Source organism: Cryptomeria japonica, chromosome 5 (genome assembly GCF_030272615.1).
Source record: "Cryptomeria japonica chromosome 5, Sugi_1.0, whole genome shotgun sequence".
NCBI lineage: Eukaryota > Viridiplantae > Streptophyta > Pinopsida > Cupressales > Cupressaceae > Cryptomeria > Cryptomeria japonica.
Window position 1 is genome coordinate 131,293,834 of NC_081409.1, and position 22,634 is coordinate 131,316,467.

General features: G+C 35.5%; 1 protein-coding gene across 7 annotated transcripts in view; it reads left to right on the top strand.

Moving 5' to 3' along the window:
- The first annotated feature begins 8,673 nt into the window (after positions 1–8,673).
- LOC131076613 (3-phosphoinositide-dependent protein kinase 2) overlaps positions 8,674–22,634 on the top strand; it is a 107,567-nt gene continuing 93,606 nt past the window's right edge. For all 7 annotated transcript variants that reach the window (XM_058013886.2, XM_058013885.2, XM_058013884.2 and 4 more), the window contains exon 1: positions 8,674–9,332. In XM_058013886.2, coding sequence (XP_057869869.2) covers positions 9,057–9,332 — 276 coding nt within the window. In that variant the 5' untranslated portion in view covers positions 8,674–9,056. The remainder of the gene's footprint in view (positions 9,333–22,634) is intronic.

A 22,634-nucleotide genomic window follows, 5' to 3' on the forward strand; every position in this document is an offset into this window, starting at 1 on the left:
GACTTACTGGGATGAGAAGACGAGGGGCAAATGGACTGGGTTAAATATTCCTCCTTATGTAAGGCTTGGAGCTAAGGAAAATAAACGAAAAAGAGAAGAATGTGTATGGTAGCCTCCTAAGAGGGGATGGTTCAAGTTCAACTTCGATGGTGCATCACGTGGTAATCCAGGCTAAGCAAGCGTAGGATGTTGTCTTCATAATTCAAATGGGATAGAGGTGGCAAGGTATGCAAAACCAATTGGTATTGAGACTAATAACATGGGTGAGTTGATGGCCCTTGTGGAAGGGCTTTTGATGTGTAAAGATATGAGGGTGGAGAAACTGGCCATTGAAGGAGATTCTGCAATTGTGATCAATGCGTTAAGAAAAGGATCTATGCCAAACTGGAGGCTTAATGCAATACTCACAAGAGCTCTATACTTATCTCAATAATTCAAGAAGATAATATTCAACCACAAATATAGAGAGGACAACTCCTGAGAAGATGAACTAGCGAATAAGGGAGCAGATGAGAACACCATGATGTAATGAGGGAGCATGGTGAGAATCTCAAATCCTTGGCAAGATCAGGAAATGGTAGAACATGGCAGACACATAAAAACTAGATAATTGGTTGAGGTCTTGAGATAAATATAGATAACATTCGTACAGGGGTATAGGGGCTAGCCGCTTGTATCAACAAGGGAAGACACAAACACATACCTCCTTATAATACTAGCTATTCTAACTAATATTAGTAATTTAGTTGATCCTGGTAGGATTACAGGTTGGTTTTTATTGTCTAGCTTTGTTCTTATGGTGGGTGTATACACACACACACATGTGTGTGTATATGTAGTGGTATTTTTGTTGTTGTTGGTATTTTAGCTATATATATATATATCATGAGGAATCGCATCATCGACCACGTTATACCCCTCTTAAAATGTGAGCCGAGGAGTGTGAGGCAAGCTATCAAATTGGTGGCTATCTACTAATGATAGAGCCATTAAGAGTTGGTGTTTGCATGCGAAACGTTGCGGCTTTATCGATCCTAATTATTAATAATTGCGGAGAAGGAATTTTCTAGATCATTGAGTTTTAAAATTAAGGGTTGGAGCGGTATGAACAAAATATTATGAGGATATGGAGTCGAATTTGAGATTGATCTCGGCAAGTGACAATAGATTGATGTCTTTTAGGGGAGAGATTAAGGTTGAATGATGGGGAATCATCTTGCAAGATTTGGATGATTTATCTCGCAGAGTCGTTCAAGAAATTCTGGGGGATGAATGGTTGAATAATAAATTCGGGTATAGGGTTAACTGTGATATACCAACCACATTTACTGCTATTCTCCTCATAATTGGGGTGGGCAAAGGGGATGTAATTCAATCATGTAAGACCATCTTTAGAGAGGAATTTCTGGGAAATTTAGAGATAGTAGTTGGTAGTGTGGATGACAAATTGAGGATTCCTTTCCCAGAAGATTATGGTATTAATGTTGGCATAGGCGGGATTTAGATTGAGGGTAGGATCATTATCAAACGATCATTGCTATTCATAAGGGATAGAGAAGCCTTTAGCCAACGTCGAGAAAGCATCAAAAGGAATGTGGATTTCCTCTTTAAATGACTACATTTGAAGGAGGCACCCAATGGTAACTGGTGGGTTGAGTACTTAAAAATGGAAGGCTTCAAGGCCCTGAAGGACATGCTAGAAATTCCGATGGAAAGGATTCAAATCCTTCCATCGGTTATCCTCAAGGCTGCAAGAATTAAAAGAAAATTCAAGGATGAGGGCAGGGAACCTGGAAACACCCGGTCTCTGAGGGTAGGGTGTAATGCCCCACCAAGAAACCCTAAAGGAAACAACTACAAACACTCGAAAAGAGTGAAATATATATATATATATATATATATATATATATATATATATTTTAATAATAAAAACACACTAAAGAACAATATATACATTGCAATAGAAGCTGCACATGCGGAAGACTTAACACAACTCCTAAAGGGTTGCCCAACTTGAATTACTTAATTAAACTAATCTTTCCTTAAGGTCAATTAATCCAATTAAGATATACATTTAACCATTAATTACTTAATTATACAAATCAATGATTGTTTATACATTGCACGTGATAAAAATAACATTACTATGCTTCATTCATATTCACACATTCAATTTCATTACAACAATGATTTAATCAGAGATAGAGATCTTAACATCTAAGTCACATCATAATACATTTATTTACATTGCAAGGATACTTAGTATTACAATAGAGCTTCTACATCAAGTCACATATAAATTACATAATTATTACATCAAATTACAATTGCTAAAAAGGCATACAAATAACATATGATACAACCGACCACATAAGGGTCCAAGATATACAAATACGCTCTGAACTGGTACAATGGAATGAAATGAATCCAAGAGAAACATCTGGAGCACCTGCGAATCTATTCCATTGCAAGAAGGCACAAACAAAATACCCAATGGAAAGTGGCACTACCACCCGACCATGTGGCCCAAAAGGAACCACCCCTTCGTGCTAGGAGATAAAACTAAGGCCCTCAAGCAAGCCACCACAAGACATCACATGGTCTCACATATACATCAGGTACTCACACAAGACACCAGCACACAAGCATGACTCTCACAAGAGTGCTCCAAGTAAATCCAACACATGACTATACACTAGTGAACATAAGGGAAGAGTGTCATCGCATAGCTGGTATGGTTACCCTGACATGCCTCCATAGGTACCGACCCCCATCCACTGGGTTACCTTGGTAGCCTCTCCCGAACCTCTGGCCCCATCCAAGTCTCATGTGGACCCAACACATCCTTTTGTGAAGACAAGGTTGTTGGTTTGCCATTCCAGACCTTCTCACTGCATCTTGAGTCTGTACTAGCACTCAACCATGAGTGAGGCACAATTATCTTATTTAGTGTTTGAAATACCAAATCCCCCATTATATTATTAAGTTATCACTTATTTAGACAAACTTTTGATGGGTTACTCTGCTTACCACTTTGGGCACGACCCCCACTCGAAAGCCACTCTCCCATATGACACTTAACCACAAATCAGATGAACTCCCCAAAACCAAGGTATACACAAGAAATAGTATACGGAGTTCAAAGCAATAGAAAACCACTTGGCCAAACAAGCCCTTGCACACAGATAACCAACTGACAATTCTCTGACTAGAGACATGACCAGTTATGAATCAACCACATGGATTCAACCAATACTCATAACCAAGGACTTGCCATTTGAAAATAAATGCAAATACAGTAAATGAAAAACATGCATCTTCACTACTCTATAATGATGTTATTTTTCCATTTCGTTTAAAATACAATTTGGCCAAAGTTTTCCAATCCAACTAAATTTTCAAAATACAACATTTGAAAAATCACCATTACACATTAAATTACACACCAAAATCACATTTATATAATTTTACCTATTTTCCAATACATATAAAAAATAAAAATAAATATAAATTAATATATGCAATTATACATCTAAAATCTATATTTCACTCAAAATGAAAATATTATTAAATTTCCAACTATATCCATTTTTTTTCCCATTTTCAAAAATTCCCAAAATACATAACATTTAATCCACTAATTATATATATAAAAAATATTTATTAAATAATATTTATTAATTAATATTCACTAAATTAATTAATAATTAAAAATAAATAAATAAATAAATAAATAAATAAATATATATATACATATATACATATATATATATGTATACATATATGTATACATATGTATACATATATGTATACATATGTATACATATATGTATACATATGTATACATATATGTATACATGTATACAGATATGTATACATGTATACAGATGTATATCTATCTATATCTATATATATATATATATATATATATATACTTTATTCTAAAAATTTGTTTAAGCACCAAAAGGTGTTGTCACCCACATAGGGGATGTAGGGCCGTCTAGTTCCAAGCTACAAGATATGAACCGTGACTTCGTCGACTGCAGTCTCTTGGAGGAGTAAGCCAGTTTGTTTGCTTACTATATACATGCATTCTATATTAGTTCTAGTATAAAATGATATCTTAGTTTAGTTTCAAACATATATACATTCTCTCATATTACAGGCATATATTGTTCCTTAAAAATATTATAGGGTATTAAAGTAGATGACTATTTTGATCCGTTAAACAATATATAATTACTTTCTATCAGTCTTTTTGAAAATAGGGCTATAGACTAAGCTTTAAGAAAGTTTTATGAGCATTATTGGAATTATAATTTCGTAGATATGTTAATCTATCATTCTAGTATATATCATGTTATGTGTTTGTGCCCTTTAAACTCATATGTGTGTGTGTGTGTGTGTGTGTGTGTGTGTGTGTGTGTGTGTGTGTGTGTACACATTCAAATATAAATATTTTTAGATTGAATATTTCTGGTCACATAAATTCTTCGTCTGTTCTGATTTTATATGCAAAGGCATTTTTTCATGGAAAATTTGGTACTCACTGGCAATATGCTTTGTTTGCTTACTATGCTCATTGGAGTAGATTTTCCTTTTGTTCCGATAATTTTATTACAGGGATAGAGATTGATACTTTTATTCAGGAAGTTTTATAAACATTTCATTTATCAATATTCGTCTGCATTGTTTATGATGTACCAATGAGATGATTATTCTTGTTCTTGATTGATGTTGGTGGGGAATTTAAGTGCTGCTTAAATGATTAATCAGTGCCCTTATGAAATACAACCTCAGGATGAGGATACGAAGGTCTTTTAAATTTAGCTTCCCTCTTCTTTAAGCATTTTAATATTCAAGATATCAATCTATGATTGAGACATAATCTCTCACTATCAACATGATTAGGATCTTCCTTCCTTCAATCTTTTAAATGCACTAACAGGAGGCAGATGATCAATTCTTTTTGAAGTTGAACTTTTGCAGATAGGATTCTTCTGAATAATGAGTTTACTTGTTGATATAAGGTTTGAGGGAAGAAATTCCTTAAGGTATGTAGTAGAAAAGAGGGCACTAGTTATTATTTATTGCATTCTAATCTGTCGAACAAGTTCTAGAGCAGTGTACTGGTTTCAACACTTCAGGGCAACATTGTAGATTGGAGAATGAGTCGCATGGGTGCTAACTCGGGGATGAATGTGGGGACAAGGATAGGAGAAGGTGGATGAAAGGAAATTAGAGGCCAACAAAGAAGTAACTGCTTGTGTAGTAGGAGATGTATTTAAGGCATAATACAATGCAATAAATGTATTTCTCATGTTGTATTTGGGGAGATATTCCTTGGTAAAGCCATGTATTATCTGTCCTGGTGTTAGGCAATAATGCCTAAAGCAATTCATGTATTATCTGTAAATAGCTCTACTAGGAAGAAATTCCTTGGGCAAGACCGGGGGTTTTCTTTACCCGGTTCTTTCCTACCAGTGCCCATACTGAACCGGGTTGTAAAATATTTTTAAATTAATAAAATTATTCGGCTACAACCTATTACCTATCAAAAAAAAAATGTCATAGAAACCAATTCTCCCACAAATCTTAACACTACCTAGATAGTCAAATACATATGCATTTTTTGGTGTAGCTTGAATGAGTCTCATGCATCGCTTCAAAATATTTAGGAAGAGTGATTCCCTCAGTAGCAACCATTGTGTTGTTGATATTGATAACATCCTCTTTGTATTTGAGAATGGGGAAACTTAGAAAATTCTACAATGATATAATGCCATTGACTCCTTTTACTAAGTGGACATCACTATTTGAGGTGCTTTCATGAAAATGGATAAATTAAGAATTAGTAGTGTAAATTTTTATGAATTGTATAAACAAATTAGATCAAATGACATAGATCAACTTGCCTCCTTAGTTGAAAACTAATGCCAACGCTAAGAAAGAGGTTTTGGATTCAAATAATTATGATAGGGTATTTCTTTATAGTGTGGGGTTAAACTTCAAGCAAAACAACAACATTAAGAATAAGCCAACATGGATACCTTTGTTATTTTCTGAGTGTATGTGCAATTGTTGATCACCTTATCAATGTGGTAAGTATGCATTTATTTAAATTCTCTCATTTGCGCTAAAGTCTCCTATTAAGATTGTATTGCAATGACTATTATTATTAAATAAATAGATGGACATAATTGTGTGCATGACAATTCAAGCTAAAATAGTGCAAGTTCTATCACACAAGCATAAGTTGTCTAGTCATAAAAATGACCCACTTCAATGGGTATGTATCTTGCCTCATATCATATCATTACGCTCTTCATATGCACATTTATAGCTTTATACTATAATGGTAGATATACCTATTCTTTGATGTTATATCAATAACCACCTCACCTAGACAAAAATATTATTGTAATAGTTGGAGTAAGAATTGTGTAGAAGTAAAAAATAAATATTATATCATGAATTAAATAGTTCAATCGATCAATGGTTATGGAGAATAAAGTCAATGTAGAACATCATAATAATGCAAATTTTGTAGGTGAGAAAAACATAAAGTAATATTATTGATCTTTGAAAAAATGAATCAAATTAAATACAAAATAGCACACAGTAAAACTTTAAATTATCATTTTGTTAGATATATAAAAAATCACATAAATGTATAATATAATTTGAAACTAAATAAAACTTTAAATAATCATTTTGTTGGATATAAATCAATAAGAAATCACATTAATAAATAATATGATTTGAAATTCAATTATTTATTTGTATTGATTACTATTCATCCATGTGAACTAATAAAGATAAGTTTCTCACTTAAACCTTTCCAAAATATAAATCAATAAGAAATCACATCAATAAATGTTATGATTTGAAATCTAATTACTTATTTGTATTATTACTATGCATCTATTAAGGCTATCATTTAAATCTTTTCAAATTAATTTAATTTTAAAATATATATAAAAAGAAAAGAATGTTTTAATAAGTAAAAGTACTTTTAAAAATTTATGCATGCAATTTTTTACATTTTCACATACAATATTATTAATCACTAGGGGAAGAGCACGTCCAATTATGGTTCACTCCTTGCTCGCCCAACCTCCCAATTACAAACTTTAGAGATATCAAAAAAATGATAACTAAAAGCTCATTAATATATTTCACATGCGCCCGTTTTACCTTCTGAAGTTAGAATTTTTGGATTTTAATTGGAGGAGTTGTGCAACTTTATTGGTACGCATAACACACGACTACTAGGGCATTTGTGCATAAATATTGACAATTTTTGAGGTGGTTGTAGTGCATGGTTATTGACTCATTTTTAAGTAGATATCAGACAACACTTTGAAATGACCACTTTTTGACCCTTGTGCACATAATGAATCTCACAACATACATCATTAATACCCATAAACCAAAACAATAACTAATGAACAATTAAATTAAATTAAAGATAACCAAATAAAATGGTTGAAAATATACCGATGATCTATAAGTACACAAAATTAACTATAACTACTAATAAGCTTCCCAAAACATAATGAATCTCACAACGTACATCATTAATACCCATAAACCAAAACAATAACTAATGAACAATTAAATTACATTAAAGATAACCAAATAAAATGGTTGAAAATATACCGATGATCTATAGGTACACAAAATTAACTATAACTAAAAGCTCATTAATATATTTCACATGTGCCCGTTTTACCTTCTGAAGTTAGAATTTTTGGATTTTAATTGGAGGAGTTGTGCAACTTTATTGGTACGCATAACACACGACTACTAGGGCATTTGTGCATAAATATTGACAATTTTTGAGGTGGTTGTAGTGCATGGTTATTGATTCATTTTTAAGTAGATATCAGACAACACTTTGAAATGACCACTTTTTGACCCTTGTGCACATAATGAATCTCACAACGTACATCATTAATACCCATAAACCAAAACAATAACTAATGAACAATTAAATTACATTAAAGATAACCAAATAAAATGGTTGAAAATATACCGATGATCTAAAGTACACAAAATTAACTATAACTACTAATAAGCTTCCCCTAGTATGCACAATAAGCTTCCCGTAATATGCAACTCTAAAAATATCTCTCGGAGTAAGTTTTTATCCAATCTACATGTAGAGGAGATGATTCATGGTGTCTAGATCTCATCTTTATAGAGTCAGCTTTGTCGTGTGGCCCACCACATGATTCATGAATGTGTATATCTTCTGTTTGTTCTTTAAAAAAAAGCAGCCCTCTTACACTAACAAACAAGGCAGTTAATTATGTCTGTTCTTTTTCAGCTTTCTCGGAAATCTCGGCATCGTGTATGCTTTCCATCCACACAAAGTACTATAAAGTATTGCACATATACAATGTATATACTTCGCAATAGAGACAATGGACCGCCTAATAAAGATAATTTCTTGTACGCCGATGCCACACGATGTAATTATAAGAATAATAGAGGGTGCATATACAACGTGTATATTCGTCATTTGCAATGATAACCATAATAACATTTCGACAAAATTTTACACTTCCCATAAGCCATGCATCGTAGCAATGAATGGTATATATATTATGTGTATGCTTCCATTTATGAGGTGATATTAAATGTCTGATACATATGTAATGTGTATACCTCTCGTTTGGCCTAGTTTGTGAAATCGTACTTCCACCATACCTCTAATATGGGTATATGCCGTGCGATGTAATAATAATACAAGGTAGTGGTACATACAAATTCAATGTGTAATTTCATTATGCGTATGATACATAAACGATGTGTATACTTCATATTAACGCCTTATTCAATCAAATGCCCATTTTCTTACGAGTCAGGCCAGACCGGCAGGTGGAATCTATGATGAAGCAGTTCCCGAAGGGTTAAGTCAATTGGTTTAAAAAAATGCCTGCTTTCTTCCATCAAATTTAATAAAGTTGCCACCCAAAGAAGTATAAAAATGGCAGGCGATTAGGCAGAGGGGCAGATTTAACAGTCGTGAGTAAAGATTTTTGCCGTAAATGGGGGACTTACACGGTGATCCGGCGCTGGCCACCGAGTTAGAGGTGAAATTGTCGTTACAGGATTTGGATACTGCCCCTGCCACTCCTCCAAACAGAAATAGTACTACTACTAATAACAACAATGTTAATGGAGTTGAAACCAGTGGAAATGACAGCGGGAAGAGCAATGGCGTTCAACGCTCGCCGAGCTTTGCCTTCAGGGCTCCACAGGAAGCGTATCGCATGGATGATTTCGAAACTGATAGAGTGCTCGGGGTTGGCTCTTATTCAAGGGTATCTTCTTATTTTGATACTCAAAACCTAATTTTTTATTTCAATCTAATCTTCAATATTTCGCTGGTTACATAATGTCGACATCAATTACAATTGCACTGATTTTGGGATTATGATACAATACACAGACGTTTCTAGATCAAGAGTAACCAGACAAAGCTGGAGAAATGTTTTCTTAGATTAAACTCGCATAAAAGCACTCTTCTAAAAGAATTAAAGACATGTTAACGGTCATGAATGCCTTAGAAGTGATGCTCGTCAGAATTGAGCACCGTTTACACGAGATCTCCTGATCTTTTCTTCCGTATGTGTTCTTTTGCAACAATGATTTGCAAAATTGCACAGATATTCGGAGGCCTGAAAAATACATAAATCTTAAATCACGGTTCTGCAAATAGCATGTAGAGCACGTTGTACTAAAAAATGTTAAAATTCGTCATCATCATCATAATTGAGGTCTGTTTACAAGGTATCTCTCCGTCCTTGAACTTTAAGCAGTTTATTTTCTTTCCCTGCAGACACATATGCTCTCGAAACAAGGGTTTGCCAAACTACAGCAGTATATCTAGCTAGCACATAAGTCCTAAATCAAGAAAATATTAAAAACCTTGCAAATCAAGTTGGCCAAGAGGTTAAAAGTTATCATCTTTGTAATTTTTACGGTGAGATTTCTTGATCCTTCAACTCTGAACAGTTTCAATTCCTCGTTGATAATTATTTTTGCAAACAAATGTTTGCAAATCGACATGATATTTTCAGCCATAAGGTAGTAAATAATAAATAATATTGGTTGAAACAATGAAGAAAAGGTGTACAGATCAAGTTGTCCTAAAAGACGTTAAAGGTTATAAACTCCACAATTTGAGCAACGGCATATGAGATCTACTGATCTTTGAACTATAAAGTTGTAATTATAAACAGTATCTTTTCCTTATTGTTATATTAGGGTTTGCAAACTCACACAGGCATTTGTGATCATATACTAGTAGATAAATCTTAAATGAAGACATTACTAAAAGGCTTACAGATCATCTCGGCGTAAAGAATATCAGAATCCATCATTATCATAATTGAGCACTGTTCATATGAACTCTCCTGATCCTTGAACTAAAACATTTTTTATTCCTTATTGTTACATATCCTATATATATGGTTTGAAAGCTGACATAGACATTTGCAGCAGTGAGCTTCTACATAAATCTTAATTGAACCAATCAAACAAAGCACGCGGAAACTGGAGTGTATTTCAACACTATACACTCGTGGAAGAAATCTTTTATGCAGATAAACCTACTATGATAAGTCCTACTTTTACTTTATTTTTCTGGTATTTAGCAAGGCGAAGAGTTCAAATCTTAGGGGGTCAGTGGTTGAAGCAAATTTCTATTCTTTTTTTTGAAGAATGTGGTGAGAATTTGGATCAGAATGTAATCCTTTTTATTTATGCTTTACTAATCAATTCTTTGTATAAGAATGAGAGCTTCCATAAGCTGGAGATACATATTTAACTTTGAAACTTATTAAAATAAGGGTGGCATTAGACATATTGTTATAATATGAGATTTAGACATGTAATTTTTCAAGCTGCTTTCCTTTGAGTTTTGTTGAGTCATCTTGAATTAACTTTAGGTCAGTGCTCTTTTCAATGGATTTATATATCCTTTAAAATTACCTTAAAAGCTTCAAGAGCTTCCAAATCATAAATCAATCATTTATTAAATGTACTCCATTAAGTAGCCTCAGAAAAGATTGGAAATGACACAGATTACTATTACAATTTCACATTAGCTGATTTGATTACAAGGCAGATTAATTCTTGTCTTTCTTTTTTCTTTTTTAAGCTTTGGTAAACCCCTTTTTGAAAACTGGGGAGTGTACAATATATATAGTCCAAGGCATACAAATAATATTGTACACCTGGATTCCAAGGACAATACCTCATAATTATGGGAAGCCTATCAGTGGGTTTGAACTTGGGTTATTGAGGCAGTAAATGCACCAAGTCACTGCTAGGTCACAGCTCCACAGGTAACTTCTGGTGACTTACATTATCGTCGACTGGCCAATATCTGTTTTGAGAACTGTGATGTGGCCAAGCATTACAGCTTCTGTTGTTGTGGGCTACCCAGAGGCTTAAAATCCTTTTCTATTATTTATGTGGAAGAGGGTGAGAACTTGTCTTCACTATACCGAACCCAGAGCCTGCGCTAGAGGCTCTATTACTGGCTCCACAACTGCTCATTAAGAGTATCATTTGAAGTTTACTTTAGACTGGTAGAATAATATGGAACTATCATCAGAGACATCAAAGTATTCCCCATAGAATCTGACAAGGAAGCATTCCAAACATTTAAGTCTGTTATGAATGCATATTATTATTCCTTTTCTCTTTTTTCCTGTGAAATTTGAAGAGAAAATACCAACAAACCTGCATGCTAGAGGCAATGGTAACATAAACTTTAATGCAGTAGGAAGAAAATAACGGCACTCACAAAATGCAACAAGAAAATATATCTTGGTAAACCCTTTCGGGCAAAAACCCATCAAAATCAGCACTCACATAGTGTATTAACTCAACTGTTCACAATGCAATAAGATTTTTCACACTTGTTTAACCCTAATCAATGTGCGAGTTTTTATTAGAACAATATAAGAAACGGATAGTATTGCAATACAAGGGGTATGCAACATGGGTCAAAAATCCACCTGTAAGGGTCACACAAAATTTTCTTGGGAGAGGAAGCTTCCACTCCAAAACCTCTTCACTACTGGTTCCCTCTACTCTCCAGCTAGTTGTTGCTCCTAGCTGCACTGCTGCGGCAGGGTGCACAGTCTATAATGAAAGTAAAAAATGCAAAATATACTATATATATCCACACAAATTTGCTGGAACCTCAGATGAAACTTGTAAAACCTTGCTAATAAAATTTGTGACTGAACCACTTGGAGAAGCTTGATATAGCCTTTGCTTAACCTTTCTTTGTCTAGGGATTATGCCTCTTGCACAATGTGTACAGTTCAATAGCACCCAGTGAAGATAGTGATGTGATTTTGGTATGCGAAGACAGATAACAAATTTGCCTTTTGAATAAAGTTTGCAATTATCACGTGTGGTAGATGAAGTATAATTAGAAATTGTGGTGATGGCTAAAGCGCCTGATTGTGTACATAATGGCTATGGTGCCTCAGCTTTAGATTTGTGTGGTTGACATGCTCAAGGTGTGAATGTTGTAATGAAAGTGATATTATTCTGTGTGAAGTAGTAGAGATGCTGTTGTTTTAATTGTAGGGATTGTTGTGGAACTGTCATTATTTCATAAAATGGAGCAAAGGACAGCACTCGAGATAGGATGCTCCACATAACCTATGTTCTACAAAGTTTTGGAATGGAGGGAGAGGGCCTGATTGTGTACATAATGGCTATGATGCCTCAGCTTTAGATTTGTGTGGTTGACATGCTCAAGGTGTGAATGTTGTAATGAAAGTGATATTATTCTCTGTGAAGTAGTAGAGATGCTGTTGTTTTAATTGTAGGGATTGTTGTGGAACTGTCATTAATTCATAAAATGGAACAAAGGAGCACTTGAGATAGGATGCTCCACATAACCTATGTTCTACAAAGTTTTGGAATGGAGGGAGAGGGCCTGATTGTGTACATAATGGCTATGGTGCCTCAGCTTTAGATTTGTGTGGTTGACATGCTCAAGGTGTGAATGTTGTAATGAAAGTGATATTATTCTGTGTGAAGTAGTAGAGATGCTGTTGTTTTAATTGTAGGGATTGTTGTGGAACTGTCATTATTTCATAAAATGGAGCAAAGGACAGCACTTGAGATAGGATGCTCCACATAACCTATGTTCTACAAAGTTTTGGAATGGAGGGAGAGGGTGACAATGGATCAAAATTTGGGGACAGTGGTTAGCAGCACAAATATAATATATATAGTTATACACACACACACACACACTGTGTGTAATTCTTTACATGTTAGGCTTCTTGTGTGAGCTTTCAAGCTTCAGAATTCACTCCTGGAAAACTGTAGGACACCGTAAACGTGTAAAGTTGTCTAAAGTAACTGGATATATCATGGTAAAGTTTGTCATGGCATTTATTTTTTCCAATTGCTGTATTTTTCTTTGATTGCTGGTAAATGCTGCCTTTTTCCTTCACCAACAGCAGATAATCCACTCTTGATTTCATTTTATATTTAATATTATTTTTTCCTCTACATCGAAGAGGGTTCTTTCATTTGCATTCTGATATTTATTTTCTTTTATCTGCAACCAATGGTTTGCTTGATCAGTATTATGGGTTTGAATCCTCACAGCTTCCCAATCATCATTCTCTTACTCATAGTTTGCTTATTTCACGAACTTACTGTGAATACTCCATGGACAGAAATTAAGGCAGAGGAGAATAAAAGTTAGAAAGGTCTTGTAGGGTTCAAATGCTAGATCTCTGCTGTGGACGCTGGTTTAATTAGCTAATCTTGATTTGTTCTCTGTTTGGATCAGTAGATTGTGAAGAGATTGAGAGAATACTGGTTATCATGAGGTTTTTAGCCATGGATTTCTATGGTATTCCTGTCAGTGTGCTTTGCTAAGATGTTTTGGTGCATGGCTGGACTCTTCACCATGTCTCTAGCATGTTGGCTCCTCTGGTCCTTGTTTTGATTTTTCTGTTTCTCTTTGTTCAATTGTGAATGAGCATATTTTGTGTGGAATATGAAGCATTACATTTTTTTCAGAAATTGAGAAACTTGAGTTGTGGATTTAGTTTCTGTGGACTTAAATTTAGCTGTAGAATGTTTTACCCTGTTAATGGTCGTTTAGGGCACAATAAATGATGGAAATGACCTATCACAGTCATTAGCTGTTCTTGTCCTGCTTTTAAATTTGTTTGTTTTTGGCTTTTTGGAGTTTGATTGTGGATGTGTATTTTGTGTGGAATTTGAGGAATTCATACTTTGTGTGGAAATTGAGAATCCTAGGTTGTGGTTTACAATGCTGCAGAGTTAAATTTAGTTGTGGTAAAACAATTGCACTTTTGGAAGACATGCCCTAGAAGAGATCATTTTTCTGGAACAATTCGGATTTGATGGTCAATCATGGACTATTTTATGCTTAATAATGACTGCACTGCCACATGACAGTCAGTAGTTGTTCTTGTCATGTCATTACCTTTGTTTCTTTGTTTGGTCAGTGAGGTGTGTTTGTTGTGGAACTTGATGAAATGCATGTTTTCTATGGAAATTGAGAGCCCTTGATTGTGGACTCCAAAACAGTTAGGTTAAATTTAGCTGCAGAAACAATTTTCATTGTTAGCTACAGTTGAGGGACCATTATATGACAGAAGCTGCACATCGTGTCCCGTTATCTACTTCTTTTGAAGTTTTGTGGATTGATTTTACTTGGAAACACCAAATAGAACTGAAGAGTTATTAGAGAAGCAATTTCATGTCTTATACATGAGGGAAGTTTAATTCTGTAGAGTAAGTTTGCATTTTGTGTTACAAGTTGATAGATTAGGTTGCAGATTTGAATATTGTAAAGTGAAAATATAGTTATAGGAAAGAAATTACACTGCTAGGATCATTTTAAGGCTCAATTCATGAGATGACTGTTGCAGGTGACAGGATTTGGCTGTGCATTCTCATTTTGGTCTCATCTGCTTTCCCTGATTCTGGATCCAGTTGAGTGATTGCACTTGGAAATGTAAAGTAGGGCTCAAAGCAAACTTAGCAAAATAATTTCCAGTGTTATAAGCAATTTAGAGTGAAGCACACAAGGGGAATCACATGTAACAGGAAGTGGGCATGCATACTACTTCATCCACAAAGCAAAGAAAACCCTGATCTTACTTACAACTGTTGTTGACGCTTTTAACATTTTTAAGCCCTGAAACATTATATAGTCACAGACAAATGTGCATAGCCATGTATTTTAATTGTCTTCTAGCTCGCTCTAGTTTTGATTCTGGTAGATTGGTTATTCTTGGAAAAGCAAGGTAGGGCTTAAATATCGTTCTTGTTTAACTTTATATGCAGTTTCCGTAACCTATTTTGTTTTTGAACCACGACATACTGAAACATTTATTTTGTTAGAATTAGTTAATGCCTTACTATGTGACTGGAGTCGCATGCAAAGTGAATTGTCATGTCTCACTGTAGTGTTGTTTGCTTGCCTGAATTTAAATACTGGAATATGATTTTAATAAGAAATTAAAAGCATTAATTAAATATTACTTTTGTGTGTACTTAACAAGCAATTTATAATTTTAGAAGAAATCTATGCCCCAGAACATGACAACCGTCACACATGACGGCAAATAGTTGTTCCTTATCACTTTTTTGTTGTCTTCTGGTCACGACTTCAAGTGTTTATGTCTTAGGATTGGAAAATAATAAAGGGGATAAGTATTACTGATTGTGTACTCCTAACAAAATGTATACTCCCAACAAAAGTGGACCTTAACAAGAACTGTTATTTTGACTGCTAGGGGCAATTATGCCCCTACACATAATTATAGATTTGGCTTCTTGTTCCTGTCATTTACCTGCCTTTTATTTTGCTGCTTCATTACTGTGCAGTAATTTTCCTCCAGTATAAAAATGGTGTGGATGTAATTAAGGACCTGTTGTGTCGTTTTCACACATCGCCCCATTGCAAATGGGGACCCCCACTTTTTGCTTGGTAGCCTAGTTGTCTTAGCTTAGTCATCTTGCTTGGCAGTAGTTTTGGTGTCTTTAACCTTTTTCTTGTGAGGAAATGCAGTGCCTTGTTGCTAGGATGTGATCAAGTCAGCATTTCCATGTCTTGGACTAGGATGAACAAGCAACCTTCAGCTTCCTTGTGTCAAAGTGCTTGAGTATTGGATAGGAGTCAAGGTCTTCATTGAGTAAGGCTTTGCAATGCAACCTTCAGGCAATAAATGGCTAAGTCAAGGCATGAATTCCATGATGGATGCTTGGGGTGATTGAATAATCCTCAAGCAAATCTGTATCTCAATGGAGGAAGAAAAGACCAAGTCAACCCTACGAGCAAATCATTTTACACTTGGTGAAAGAGTTGAAGTGATCAACTTAGGCATGTAGTGAAGTGGTCAACTCAAGGTGGAAGTAAGGAATTCTTCCTTCACTCCCCTAAATCCACGACCTAGGCAGAGTTCTTCCTTCACTCCCCTAAATCCACGACCTAGGTGGAACCTTTCCTTGGCACCTCCAAATCCATGGCCTAGGTGGAGTTTTTCCTTGACATGCTGATATCCATGGCCTAGGATGCATTTCTCCTTGGATTGAGGAAATCCATGCCTTGAACATGAAGGGAGCAAGGTTGATTAGTGAGGAAAAGAAGAAACATTGAGCTCATTCACATTGTTAACTTTGAGAATGAAGATCATCAGATTTGCTCAAGCAAATGGCTAGGTTTAAGGAGGAATAAAGATCAACAACTTGGAAAAGTCATAAGCATCCTTCCCTCACTCCCTCGAATCCCCGACCATCCTCACATCCTTCCCCCACCCCTCCAAATCCACGGCCATCCTAGTATTATTCCTTCTCCCATCCAAATCCCCGGCCATTATAGAATTTTTTCTTTACCTCCTCAAAACCCTAGCCATGATAAAACTCTTCCCTGATTGCTCCAAATCCACAGCTAAGGAAGAAAACTTCCTTCCCTCCTCAAATCCATGGCCAAGGTGTACAGCAATTTGTCTTGGTGAAGGGCAGCAATTTGTCTCACTTGGTAGAAACCCCAATCAGACCTAAAATCAGTAAAATCAAACATGAGATCAGAACTGAGAACATCATTTCCCAAGTGAAAATCAGTCATTTCCAGATCTAAGTGAAGGTTTGAAGGTATGGTATAGGACAGTATGGAACACTTTATTTACATAGTTCTTGATTTATATTCAGGCTCTTTTCAGGTTGAAGCCAGAAGTAAAGCATATCAAAGGGAGCAAGTGAGGATGCTACAGCAATGAAGGGGGTCGAGGAGATTCAATCACATGGAGAGATCACACTTGCAACATCAAAGAAGACAACAATGCAATGAGAAGGAATTCAAGTATGACAAGAAGATCCAAAGAAGAAGGAATGATGGTAAATCAAATAAATAGAGCATCTCAACCTAGCAAGTGGAATACATCGACAACAAGTTTTGATGCAAGGACGGGGGACTTAGGGCATTACAACACAAGGATTGCAATCATCATGAGAGAGACTCCAATAATGCAAAGAGTTGCTTTACAATGAGGGATTCCACAAAGACATTAAGACATACAAAGACAAGCATGGATGAAGGACTCTATAGTGCAATGAAGAATAGTTCAACCACATAGAAGATCAAGTTACACAAAGCAGCAAAATCAAGAACTTAGACGTGAAAAGATGCTAAAGCAATCCTGAATTTCCTCCGGGAATCCAAGAATTGTTGGTAGTACAACAAAAGAGTAAACCAAGATGAAGGCTTCATGTGAAGGGATTCAGGATCAAGGATAGGTGAAAGTCATTAGGTTAGATAAAATGATGCAATTTGGGAATATCTCCCACCATCGTCTCATTCATCGCGTGCTTGAAAATGTTGAGTATCAAGAGATATTGCTCAAATCTCAAACTCCACTTTGTGATGAGTTAAATGAGTAAGCTGAGGTGGCGCTTAGTCATCACCTATATCCAATCGCATAATTCCAAGTCAAGGTGTTCACATTCAATGCACTTGACTCATCCAACAAGGATAACTATCACATATGGAGGCACAAAGTTCGATGTACCTAACCTCATTTATTGGTCAATATTCAAAGGACATGTCTCCTAAGAAAATGTAATTTTATCATTGATCAAGCATTAAATGTTATGTTATGGGTGTAACAAACCCTAATTAGGGTTTCTATCTTTCAATCTTGGCCATTGATTTGGATTTGGTCTAGGCCATTCAACTATATTGAGAGCACTATATAAGGCCCCACTCTCTCATTTGTAAAGGTTAATAGTTTAATTGAGTTTAGATAGCAAGCAGTTAGAACTTAGAAGTAGAGTAGAGTAGGAGAAGGCAAAAATTGTTGCCAAGCTTGTAAATAAACATCCTTTTCATTGAATTCATGGTGGATAGTGGTGTTTCTTCTACATATTGCATCGTTTCTTGTTGTATACTCATTTTAGATGAAGTTCATTGATTGTGATGGAGTAATGTGTGGATGTTGATAATTCGTTGGTTCATAGTATTTGTGGTTGGATGATTTTCAATTACAGTGCATAGTTAGTGTGAACATTAAAAATGTGCTAAGTTCAATTGTGGATATGTTTATTCAAGTTGCGCCTGTGTACTGGGTATTTGGATGAATGATATATGATATGCAAACCTTTCATTTCTTTTGGAAGATTGTATCAATTTTGCGTAGTTGTTGGCAACATGGTGAAGCAAAGCTCGGTTTAAAGGAATGTGTCCATCCAAGCCTGATCCAGTGCTATCATTGATCTTAGGAGTAGCATAGTCTTTCTAAACCCTTGTCCTTTTTATCTATTTTTTTTCAACTCGAGAATTCCACGTTCTAGCAGCATTCAAGAAAGAGTTCAAGTACAAACACAATTTCCCCTTGTGATTCCAACAATATCACATCAAACCATTGAGCTTATCCACACATCAAGACCTGACATTTGGAACCTTGGAGTCACTTCAAGTGATCACTTAGTTCAGCATTTGAGGAGATTTTGTTCAAGAGAGGATAAGATACTTTGGTATTTTGTTTTGTGTATGAAGTGCGTAAAAACACATCAATAGGACCCTTGTTTGTAGTAGTGGAATGTAATGTCCCCATTTTGTGAGCATCAGAGTTTGTAAGAATTAGCCTATCATTTGACCCTCGTAGGCTAATAATTATTGATAGAGGGCCTCGTGTGGCAGTTACTTGGTGATTAGAGACATTACTCTTCAGCTGGATTCAGGTTTTGGCCTTTGCACAGGTTTTTTGACTCAGATTGGCACACTTACTATTTATAGTAAGTTACTATTTTGGGAGAGTCAGGGTTCCTATTAATAGAAAGACACCTGAGCAGAGCTTATTGGCAGTGTCGACCTTGATTGGGCCTTTGCAGCTATTTCTAGACTCAGTTCCACATACTTACTATTTATAGTAAGTCACTATTCAGGGTTTCTATTTTTAGACAGGCATCCAATCACATGGAGAACAGGGAGAGTCGACTCCTGGCTCAGACGGCTTAGCAATCAAACAAGTACATCAAAAGATATTAAAGTTTAAGTGACTTAAGTGATTTATTTAATATTTTAATATTATTATAAAGTTCTAAAGTAACATTATAATAATAAAGTCACTTTAATATAATAAAGTGCGTTAAGTGAATAATTTAATGTGGAAATAAATCTTTTATCCCACATTGGCCAGGAAGGTGTTTGAGCTCTCTTAAGGAAAGATTAAAAGGAAAGGCAAGAGTTCATTCTCGGCATCTAGTTGATGAATAGTATTTTGATTGATTTTTATTGTGGAGCCTAGGGCTTTCGCAATTTTCTTCTTTGATCATAGGAAACGAAAACTTCCTATTGATAGCAATTTTGAAGGTGTGAAATAACACCTGAATTATTGTAGTTGTGGGAAAGAATACTTCAGTTCTTTCATTTGTGCAAATTGGTGAAGTTTTCTACAAGGGTTTGAAGTTTATTGTTGAAGAACATTTATAGTTGGTTGTGAATCATCCTTCTTTGGCACATGGAGTTATATCATTCTTGTTGGGAGAGATTATCAACAAATTATTCAAGGTTTTAAGAGCAGATTGCAAGTTTGTTCTTGCTGCTACAGTGCGCATGAACAGTGCGCGTGAACAGTGCCGTGAACAGTGCGCGTGAACAGTGCCGTGAACAGTGCTGTGAATAGTGCGCTACAGTGCCGTGAACAGTGCACATGAACAGTGCGCTACAGTAGTTGGAGTTCTATAGAAGGGGATTTAGAGAGGTTGAACAGCTATATATATGTGACAAGGGATTTGCATATGAGGAGAATCAAACCAATATATCAAGGCAGCCATTGAAATACCAGGTTTTCTATCTATGGTCATCGTATTAGAAAATCATTACTTCATTGCATCATTTTCTATTATGATTATATCATGAAATATTTGGAGGTTGCATATGTTTAATGGAGATATAATTTGCATATTCCACATTCAACATTGATCAGCCATTTAGCTTTCATCCCAATTGTTTGCTTAAATGCCTAATGGCTGTAGGTGTACTTTGGGATGCATGACAAGTGTTTGTCTTAATGTCAACTAGCTGTACTAGTTAATTTCAGTCGTTACATATGTGTGGAAAGGTCTAAAACAGCGAGTATATCATTTCTATAACAACTTTGCATTGTTAGAAGCTTTCCATAACTTCATTTGCAGCCTACAAACCTGTTGACGTGTATTTTGTACACAATCATACACAGAATAAAATACCAATAGGCATCTTATCCTCTCTTGAGAAAATAGTCTCTAACTGCTGAAGATTCGCGTAAAGGATCAGTTAGGTAGACTCCAAGGTTCTTTTAGTAGGGTCTCTACGTGTGGACAAGCTTCCAGCGGTATGATGTGATTTGCTGTTTCCTCCAAGGGGTCTTACGCATTCCGAAAGTTCAAGATTTGCTAAACTAAGGAAACTATTCAAAAAAAATAACAAAAGGGGTAGGGTTTGAAAGAGGTCTAATCTAGTCTAACCCTAAGAATGACTTCATGTAGACAAGACTTGGCAAGATTCAACCAACTTCAATTTTGCCATAAGATAACAACTCAATTGAAATTGATGCGATCTTCTAAGGTAACAAAATGATATTCAATGCATCAAAGATCAAAGACACTACCACGAAGGTACATATCCAAGATACAATAATGATTGAAGGTTAAGGGACTCAAAGTATTCTCCAGTCGACCACACAAGGCGTTCCTACAATCAGCAAGAAGCTAGTGGTTTGGATTACGAATCCTACCAAAGATCAAGTCTCACACTATGTCCTTCAAATTAACAAGCTACTTTGATTGAGCACAACTCAAGTAAATCGAACAACCATGAAGATAACTCAAGAAATTTGCAACAAAACACCATAACTTCAATATTTCATTGATTTCCAAGTCATCATATACAACAATTGCTTGAATTCCTCTCTTCAAAACTCAATCTTGCTACAAAATAAAATTGCTTCTAGCTCTAATCTCTCTTCTCTATTACATCAACTATTGACTATTACACTATTACCAGATGAAATGAAAAATGGGGGTATAAATAGCATCCCCAATTACAATGAAAGGTCCAGATTGAAAGTAGATCAATGGACAAGATCATGACACCTAAACCCTAATTAGGGTTTGTTACAAATGGCCTCCTTTTTACTGAACAATATTAAATACATAGCCAAATATTAAATTTGGCACAAAAACCTAGGAGACATAAACCAATGACAAATAAGATGCCATGTCATCTATAACAACCTTTCATCTAGAATCTTATTCCCTTTCCAATGTTCTTTTTTAGCATATGCAATGAATCTTGTCACGATTCCTTCGATTTCTGCAATTGGAATCTCGGGAAGATTCTTCATACTCTCTTCTAAGTGGATGACCTGATCGAATGCATCTAGAAGAGCTGCGTCCCAAGTAGATTCAAGTTCCTTTGTTCTTTCAATCAGGAGCATGGTGGCAAACATCTGATCATATTGCTCATCTGTAACATTTGCGTCCTTGCAAAAGATGATCTTGATTCTATCCTCTAGTTCCTGCATATCCACATCTGTCTCGACCTCGATCCTTTTGCCAAGAATGGTACGAAGTACCTCAAATACTCTGTCCTGGATCGGATTGATCACCTCCTCAACTTGGCCACATCTAGTACTGATGTCTTCGAAGAAAACACTCTTCATATGGAGTAAGGTTGACCAATGGAACAAACTGTGAGATTCTCCCTCCAAGATCTTCTCCTGCGCTAAAATCTTCCTTGATGTGTGTCTAATAACTTTCAAGACAGGAATGATAACATCCTTGGTATGGGCGAATGCAGCTACTGTTATCATCAAATTGTGGATCATCTCAAGAACCTGGATAGCTTGATGAATAATCTTCATCATCCTTGTTACAAACTCTATAGCCACTGTATGAGATCTATCCATCCAATTACTTGTACGTTGGACCATGTTCCTGAATCTCTCTGCCTCATTGATTGAATGAAGCGGCAATGCTTGTACTGGTGATCTAACTGGATCCTGACGTCCCAAAGGTTCATTGATGTGACTGAAATATGTCCTCCATGCACCGACCTCTCT